At 39.7% G+C, this 10,000-nt stretch overlaps 1 protein-coding gene across 1 annotated transcript in view; it reads left to right on the top strand.

Moving 5' to 3' along the window:
• LOC115226343 (flotillin-2) overlaps positions 1 to 10,000 on the top strand; it is an 86,570-nt gene that overhangs the window by 69,021 nt on the left and 7,549 nt on the right. Inside the window, exon 5 of the mRNA XM_036515103.1 lies at positions 7,061 to 7,244. Coding sequence (XP_036370996.1) covers positions 7,061 to 7,244 — 184 coding nt within the window. The remainder of the gene's footprint in view (positions 1 to 7,060; positions 7,245 to 10,000) is intronic.

Raw genomic sequence — 10,000 nt, 5'->3', positions numbered from 1 at the left:
TATAGTGTCTGAGTCTGTGTGGTTTTCGCTCCCCCAGGGGCACAGCAGATTGTATCTTTACTGTCAGACAATTACAAGAAAAGTGCATTGAACAGAATCTTGCTCCATACCATTGCTTTGTTGATTTGAGCAAAGCATTTGATTCTGTTAATTGAAACACTCTGTGGCTAATTCTCAGGAAAATAGGTTGGCCACAAAAATTTGTAAACATGATCAGGGCTTTGCATCAAGATATGAAAGCTAGAGTTAACTTTGGTGGTAGGCTCTCTGAATCTTTTGCTGTGGAAAATGGAGTAAAGCAAGGAGACCTTGATGCAGCCACCCTCTTTGCAATATACTTTGCTGTTGTGTTGTCAGATGCTTTTCAAAACTCTGAGGAGGGTATTTACATAAAATATCAAACAACTGGGAATGTTTTTAATCTGACTGAAATTCAAAACAAAGGTTTTTACTTCACTCATTAGGGAACTTTTGATGATTGAGATCTTGTCAGTCATTCTGAAACAGGTCTGCAATCTCTTGTATTTGCATTCGCTTCGGCTTGTGATGATTTGGGCTTGACCATCGACTTGAAAAAAACAGTTGTAATGCATCAACCTGTGTGTGGTGCTGTTTGTAACCCCCCCCCCACACACACCTAAAATTTTTGCGATGGGTAAGTTACTCGAGGTTGTTGATTCGTTCATCTACCTTGGAATCTCTGTACAAAATGATGGAAATCTTGATACAGAAATACAGCTGCAAGTTCAAAGGGCAGCAAAAGAATTTGGTGGCTTGGAGTCATGCATTTGGTGCCAGTGACATATAAATAGGAATACAAAACTGGCTTTTTACAAATCATTTGTCTTACCATCCCTGTTGTATTCTTGTTATGAGAGGCATTTTAATTTGTTAGAACAATTCCACCAAAAATGCTTTCATCGCATTTTAAAAATTAAAGGGAGTTCTTTTCCTCCAAACACAGATGTCCTTGCATCTGCAGGCATCACCTCAATTAAAGCTATGATTTTGAGAAACTAATTGAGATGGTGTGGCCATATTATTCGAATGGCAGATGAACATGCTGAAACAGCTGTTTTATTGTGCGCTTGCAGAGGGGAAACGCTATCAGTGTAAAGCTAAAAAAGGGCTGAAGGATGGCATGAGGACTACTATGAAGTCACTTGAAATGGATCCAGAAGATATAGAAACCCTTGCTTCGGATCGAGATGGATGGTGAACAAAGGTGTGGAGTGGAGTGAAAGCATTTGAAGAGGCCAGGATATCTAAGAGATCTAAGGAAGAATGTAACGATCAAGACCTTTTTGTGTGCACAGTCTGTGACAGACCATACCTGTCTTTTGCTGGGCTGAAATCTCATCTGTGAATGCATGGAAAACGAACCTCCACCAACTATTTGGCCTATATGTCTGTGCACACCTTTGAATGCAGTGTATGCCAGAAGGTTATCAAATCCAATGGAGGCCTCAAAAAGTATCCACAAGAGCAGAACTTATCTGTAGATCCAAATCAGAGGTGCAATCTATGTGGGTGTCTTTCCAGAACTTTGTCTGGTTTAAAAAGCCACATCAGATGAAATGATGGTTTGAAGGTGTAGGTAGAGGAGGTGGTCAAACTCTGCATAAGGAGTAGACAACCACCATATATATATATATATATACACACACACACACACACATGTATACATTCACGCACACACACGTGTTTGTGTGTGTGTGTGTGTGTGTGTGTATATATATATATAAATATATATATATATATATATAGGTACAGGACGTCACCAACTCTAAACAACATGAAGTATGAAAGCCACAAACGACAAGAGAAAAAAAGATTGAAAAGAGGACAACTAACACAAAGAACAACTTTTCATCAGTTGTCAGCTGTCTATCTACTCTTCATTTCAAGCATTCAACAACAATATGAGTAAAGACAATTGCTCTCCCCATCTCTCCTTTTCACTCTCTTGTTGCTCACACGTAACCATCATCTATCTTTCTTTTCCTATGCAACGTTCCTAGGATGGACATCTTCTATCCTCTCTTCTGTCTTTTCTCTTTTCAAAGAAAATATTTCTTCCAGCGTTCACTATTTTCCTCTTGTTCTGCTCTAACGACCTTCCACGTTTGTTTTCGTTCAGTTTCCTTGTATGTTTCCACTGTCCATAAAATCCAATATTTGTTTTGGAAATTATGGGAGCAACTGTCTTTGAAAACTTATATTGTTGTTGAATGCTTGAAATGAGGAGTAGATAGACAACCGACAACTGATGAAGGGTCGTTCTCTGTGTTACTTGTCCTGTTTTCAATTTTTTTCTCTCATTGTTTGCGTATTTAACTCACTTGTCTTTGTACTTCATGTTGTTTCCAGTTGGTGATGTCCTCTGCCCATACATCTATGTATCTCTCTCTCTCTCTCTCTCTCTCTCTCTCTATATATATATATATATAATATATATATATATATATATTATATATATATATATTATATATATATATATACATACATACATATTTTTTTTGTAAATTCTGACTATATATATACACACACACACATATATGTATATATTTGTGTCTCCATGTCTTCCTTAGAGAAAACTTCAAATTCTTTTAAAACTTGCATTGGCTGTGTGTATATATATATGTGTGTGTGTGTGTGGTTTCACAACTGATTGGACTGGAGCGATGGGAAATGAAGTGTTTTGCTCAAGAACACAACACACCATCTGGTCAGGGAATTGAAAGGATGATCTCGTGAGAGGGTGACTCAAGTAAACCACCTGAATGGAGGTATTGCAAGCCACAAAAGGATGAATAGTACTGTAAATCTTGACTAGTTGGGGCTGGTTGCTCAACCATGTCGAAGATCAAGTCAAGTGTGTTGTTAAGAAGTCAGTTCTTGGTTCAAACCTCCACTGCACCGTTTGGCAAGTGTCATTTGCTAACATAGCTTTGGCTTGTTCAACACCTTTAGAGTAAAATTTGGCAGATGGTAACTGTAGAGGAATCTGTTGTGTGTGTACGTGTATGTATCAGGTCATCCCATAAGTTCTGTCCAAATTTTGAATAAAGAAAACATGTGATCAAATGTTATAGTTAATTGAAATTTAATCATCAATGTACTTTCCCTGATTATCTATGACTTCCCTCCATTGATCCCATCAATATAAAACTCTTATGGTTTCAAAGCGAAGAACTCTGAAATGTCAGTTTCGACCTCCTCCTAGCTTGCGAAAGTTATGTCCCCCAAATGATTCTGTAAACTACGAAACAAATGGTAGTCTGACGGAGTAAGGTCGGGAGAATAAGGTGGATGAGGAATTTTTTTCCCAAACAAGTTCTTTGATCTTTTGTGATGTGATCTTTGCAGTGGGGGTCACGCATTGTCCTGATGAAACATCACTCCTTTTCAATTCACTAAAGCAGGTCTTTCTTTCTTCAAAGCTTGGTTCACACGCTCTAATTGCTGACAGTAGATTTGAACATTGATTGTTGCATTAGGTGGTAACAATTCAAAGTGAATTACTCCTTTGCAATCCCACCAGATAGAGAGGACTTTTTTCCTATGAAGTTCCTTTCTCAGTTGTGATTGAGCTTTTTTCCTTTTACCAAGCCACTGTTTACGATGTTTAACATTTTAATAGAAGATCCATTTTTCATTGCAAGTCTATCCAGAAAGGGTGAAATGAGTTCAAGAATGGAGAGAAGAGCAGATGTCAACTCTGGATTTGTGGTTGTTTTCAGACAATTCATGAGGCACCCATTTTCCAAGTTTAGGAACCTTTCCAAGTTGTTGAAGACGATGAACAGTTGTATGATTTGAACTAAGCTTTATTGCCAATTCTTCAATTGATAATGCAGGATTTTCTTCAAGTAATGCCTCAAGGAGCTCATCATCAAACTGAACTGGACGTCCTGTCCGATCTTCATCTTCAAGGCTGAAATCTCCACTTCTGAATTTCGCAAACCATCTTCTGCAAGTTCTTTCATTCAAGCATTCTTTCCCATAAACTGAGTGCATGTTTCGAGTCACTTCGGTTGCAGAATTCCCTTTTTTTGTACTCATAAAGCATTATATGCTTCAAATTCTCTTTGGATACTTCCATGTTAGAAAGGGTTTTAATCAATTAAAAATTTTAATTCTATTATTCTGTAAAATAATATTTAATTAGTTTAAATGTACACAAATGCATAAAAGTAATTTCTAATTCCATTAGATATTGTAAAAATACTATTAAATTTCATTCAATTTTCAAAAAGGTAAAATCGGACAGAACTTATGGGATGACCTGATATTTCTCAACCATCTAGTGCATGGCACTTTGAGCAAGAACATCTTTACTTGTTGGATTGGCAATGCTTCATGAGTGAAATTTGAGAAGTGGAGACCGTATAGAAGCTGATCGTGTGTGTGTTTTTCAACCACATACTGCATTGTTGCAGTCCACTCAGCTGGCAAAAATGAGGAGTACCTACATTTCAAAGGCCCAGCCTTGTCACGCTCTGTGTTATGCTGAATCCTGCTGAGAACTATGTGGTCAAGCGGTTATGGTCAAGCAACTGACAAACAAATATAAATAAAATAATGTGAAATAAATAAGCATTACATTTCACAAAGTAATCTGAATGCCTTCCTGTGGGGTGCTCTCAACCACTTTGGCATTAATTTCATGAAGCAGGCTGATCCGGTGATTGGATCAATTGGAACACTCGTCGTCGTAACTGACGGAGTATCTCCTCTAGTCTGGAATTGATTATCATTATAGAAAAGAAATAACCTTGCTGCAATATTCAATGTTGAGTTTTTTTTCGAACTGACACGGAGCAACTTCTGCCTTTTTAGTTTGTGTGTAGCTTCAAAAACCGTTTTCTTCAATGACGTTCTAAATCATAATCAATAACTAATGATCCTGGAATTTTCAGACATGCAAAGATAACCTGATATGTGTTCTTGTGTAAATTGATACGATGCGAGAAGTGCTGTAAATGTTTTGTATTATTTTAGCCCCAAGTTCTTAGGAAAGCCTAAGCACGTGCAAGAAATGAATTTGATAGAAGGGCCGTAACTCCGTTGTATTTTGGTATCCGATAGAGCTGAATGAGTACCAACTAAGTGTTGAGTTTGGTTGTGGTGGAGGCGCGGGGGGGGGAGGTCTGTGTAATTGGTTAAAAGCCTTTTGAGGTAGGAGCTAAGCATGGCTGCAGGCCACTGATTGAAACCAGTGAAAGAACAGAAATTCAGCAGGGTTGGTGTCAACTTGTGGCCATTATGATAGGATGTTCACTTAATGTAGTTGCATTTGAGATGATTGCAAAACCAACTTTTGTGTGTAGACAAGATGGGACAGGGAGTGCCTAGGGACACGTGCTGCATAAAAGCGTACCAGTAAAGTGCCACTAGCATAATTATCCTTCTGGACCATCTACCTCTACTTCAGATGTTTGAATTTCTGGGTGAAGTTGCCCAAGCAAGCCCTCAAAATGTAAAAGTCACTTGAGAAAACTCTGACCAGCATGGCCAACATGTGCAACTTGACCCTCCACCAACATATCAATTTCAGCTTCTATGCAATTGTAGAGTCTGTTCTACTCTATGGCTGAGAATAATGGATGCTGGATGGTTGCTACACCAGAATGCTGTGTTCAGTATTTAACATGAAATATAATAAGTAAGTGACTAGCATCTATATAAGGGTGGCAGTAGGGTACGTGAGATGAGTGAGAAAATAGCTGTCAGAAGAATGAAGATAGTTAATCACTGCCCCAACAGGACACACATTAACCCTTTAGCATTTAAACAGGTCATATCTGGCCCAAATATTCTACCTGTTTGATAGTTAAACTGACCAGATCTGGCATCTCACACCTATCCTACAATGTCATTTTCAAAATATACAATTGCATCATTGAAATCTTAAAACTCTAAGACAATGCCTGAATAATTCAAAATAATGTGAATAGAGAAATCTGAATACTAAAAACTTAAAACCTTGGTGCACCACAATTCGATAGACATCTGAATGTTTATGCACCTGAGGTAACCATGCTTCCTTTCTAATGCAGGCCTTCTTCTTCTGGAGCTCAATATTGCTTCCCCTCTCAGCTGAGTCTTTGTCTTTCAAGTTATTTCATGATCTCACTGCTGTTGGTGCTATGTAAAGAGCACCCTGTACGTTCTGTAATGTTTGGCATTCAGAAGGACATCCAACCATGCCAAAGCTGGTAGCAAGGCTTGGTGCAGTTGTCTGACTGGCCAACTCCTGTTGAAGCATCTAACCTTTGCCAACATGGAAAACAGATATTAAATTATGAGGATAAACAGAATGTGCTGTTTGCACTGTGCAATGCAACAGACCGATTACACAACACAGCACAATTATAACCTATGGCACTGGGTAACACGAATTTTGTCCTTGACTGTTATTTCCTGTTTGCTGACCCCTACAAAGTATGAAAAGGGTTCATATTTCCTTCAGACTTTGCTTTTGTTACATTTATTCAAACCCCAAACTCTCAACAAATGGTTATCATGCTCCACCACTACTCCTGCACATCATCAGAGATACACATATTGTCAACTACTAAGGGTCATGCTCAAGTGGTTATGGTCAAGCAACTGACCAGCAAATCTGTCATACTGGGCAGACTAATGGCTATAACGATATTTCTGCTTCAGCAACTCAGCACTGAATCTGTCTGAAATGTAATGGAAAATAGGTCAGTTTCAAAACATTAACGTCCAGGTCATGGAAGCAAAGTTTGAAGGGAATAGCAGTAAATTTCCTTTGATTTCTAGACAGAAGCAAATAGGAAATTCCACTTCCTGACCAAAGACAAAAAAAAAGAAAAGAAAATTGTAATCCGAGCCATTCCAACCTTTCCTAAATGTTTTGTATGTCAGCAATTATTTGGTTCAATGCATCCATGTTTATTGATGACAGGAGTGGAGCTCGATTTGTGGCTGAGTAATTATTTGTGTGACGCAGCAAAATCCTTACAGTTGCACAACACAAACTTACAACACGTAAGAAAGTCACTGATCAATTCTTCTTTGTTTGCAGGACACAGACAATGATGGCTGCCGAAGCTGAAGCACAAAGGATAAAACTAATTGGAGAAGCTGAAGCTAAAGCTATTGAGGCAGTTGGTAACTCACAGGCAGAAGAGATGGTGTTGAAGTCGGAAGCATTCAAGCTGTATAGCAAGGCTGCTATATTGAACCTGATGTTGGAGACACTTCCAAAGGTAAGTTTGGCAGATGGCAACTGGCACCAGTGAACCTTCTGTTTTGCTCATTTTATAAGTATATATGCAGTACAGTTTATTTGCTAACATAGTATAACAAGGACAATGTTACTGTTTTTTAGCCCCAGGAAAACATGTTTTCCTGTTGGTAACCGACATACAGTTTGTTCCCAAATAGTATAACACTAATCTCAAAAAGTCTTCTTGGGAACGTGACCTGGGCATTATTGTCGACAGCAATTTGCGTTGGACAAAACACATTGCTAAAATTGCCAAGAAGGCTGAGGGTGTCTTGGCATCACTCACCAAGACCTTTGTGAGCCACTCTCCGGCTATCTATCTGCGGCTTTATATAGCTATGGTGCGACATCACCTGGAATATGCATCACCGGTCTGGAACCCTTATCTTGCTCGGGATATTAATCGTCTGGAAGCCGTTCAGCGACGTGCAACCAAGAGAATACCCTCCATCAGGCATTTGCCATATTCTGAACGCCTTACTTCCCTGGGCATGGATACATTGAAACTCTGATGTCTGGCAGCTGACTTGGCAGACACCCATAAAATTATTAACTATCTTACAAACAATAACTCTGAGCACCTTTTCAAACTCCACCCGTCTAACACCCGTGGACATGTTTACAAAGTCAGAAAACAGCACAGCTCCCATGACTTTCGGAAACATTTTTTCATGCTGAGAGTTGCTGAAGCATGGAACAGACTGCCGGCATGGAACAGACTGTGGAAACAGCTCCCAGATCTGGTCGCCCCCTTCTGCCATTGATGAGGCATCTGTCCGTCAAGTTGAGGCTGCCATTTTGGAAGATCGACACATAAGTATTCGCCAAATAGCCCATGAGGTCAAGATTAGTACCGGGTCTGTGGAAACTATCATTCATGACCATTTGCATATGCAAAAGGTGTCTGCCAGATGGATTCCCAGGTTGCTCACGCCTTTCCAGAAGCAAGAACGCGTCGAGTGCTTGAGGGTGAATTTGGAGATGTGCCAAGAAGATGAGTCAAAATTTTTCAAAAGACTGATTACACAGGATGAAACCTGGGTCCATCATGATGATCCAGAGACCAAAGCCCAGTCAATGCAGTGGAAGCACCGTGACTCACCCCCTCCAAAGAAGGCAAGGGTGCAGCCCTCTGCTGGCAAGGTCATGCTCACAGTCTTCTGGGACCAGGACGGAGTAGTGATGACAGATTTCCTGGCAAAGGGTACCACAATTGCAGGAGCCTATTATGCTTCACTTTTGAGGAAATTAAGAGAAGTTATCAAAATCAAGAGGCGGGGCAAGATCAGCAAAGGCATCCTCCTCCTGCAGGACAACGCTCCGGTCCACAACTTGCTTGTTGCCAGATCAGAAGCACAGGCGTATGGCTATGAACTCCTCCCCCATCCCCCTACTTTCCTGACCTTGCACCCTCTGATTTTCACCTCTTCCCAGTCATGAAGTTGTTTTTGAAAGGAAAGCGTTTCCCAGATGATGCAGCCTTGATTTCTGAAGTCACGTTGAGGTTGGAGGACCAAGCTGGGTTCTTCTACAAAAACGGTCTCCAGAGCCGCATCAAACGATGGGAGAAATACGTAACTCTGGGTGGTTCCTATGTAGAAAAAGACTAATAACTGTGCCAAGTTTCGTTGCTCTATTGCTATGGGAAGTGGGTCAGGGACATTACTTATTGAACGCCCCTCGTATATATGAGATCAGCGACTGTGTGTTGCTTAAAAAATATATAGTATTAGCAAGTTGAGTGAGCCCCCATCACTAGCCAGTGATTGCTTCGCACCATGGATGAGAAACTACTCAAATCTAGGTCTGTGAGTATCACGTAAAGCTACAGAAGGGAGTGATGACCTCCCTTGCTTATGCTATATGGGCACAAACTGTGTCAGCAGCCAATTGGAAAAGATGTTTTCCTGAGGCTAAAAAACAGTAACATCTACCTTGTATGGGACTGCCACATTATGTTGGCAAATAAACTTTACTATTTGGTACTGTTACTGCATCTCTCTTACTCTGAGATTGAAAACCAGTTGTTTTTCTCCTTATATATGTATATATATTTATATAAAACTAGCAAAAATGTTAGTTCTAAAATCTCTCTCAGAGATCAATGCAGTAGTTGTACTCTCAAGTAATATCCATAGCCACTTCAACAGGGCTGTCCATTCAAATGAACTACTATGATTTTTGGAACTCCAATGGGACATTTCCTCTAGCTAGATGCATAAGTAGCAAGAGGAGATGTCCTCTTGGGGTTAAAAATTCACAGTAGAGTTTGCTTGAATGGACAGTCGTGTTAAAGCGCGAAATGATCCGGTTCTTGAGTGATGACTGAGGGCTTCGAATGTCCCGTCCTGTGGTTTTTGTGTCGTCTTCTAGGTGTTTCACGTTCTTGTCCCAGTTTGTATATATTTTTACTTTTTACATATATATATATATATATATATATATATATATATATATATATATATATTATATGTATATTTTTTATTTTATTTATTTTATCTAGTTTCAGCTCACAAGCTGTGGCCATGCTGGGGCACCGCCATTTGGTGTTGCTACATGATTTTACTTCACAAATGCTTTTTAGCAATTGCCATTTGGTGCATGAGAGAGTTCGATGCAGCTGCCCTCATCTGCACCTCTTGCCGTGAAGTTGGTTCATCTGGGACACCTGACAAGAAGAGATCCAGTTTTATTTCAAAGACATCTGCATCCACCCCATGCAGGTCTCCGAGTTTC

The sequence above is a fragment of the Octopus sinensis genome, linkage group LG30 (assembly GCF_006345805.1).
Source record: "Octopus sinensis linkage group LG30, ASM634580v1, whole genome shotgun sequence".
NCBI lineage: Eukaryota > Metazoa > Mollusca > Cephalopoda > Octopoda > Octopodidae > Octopus > Octopus sinensis.
This window is presented reverse-complemented; position numbering and strand designations above follow the sequence as displayed.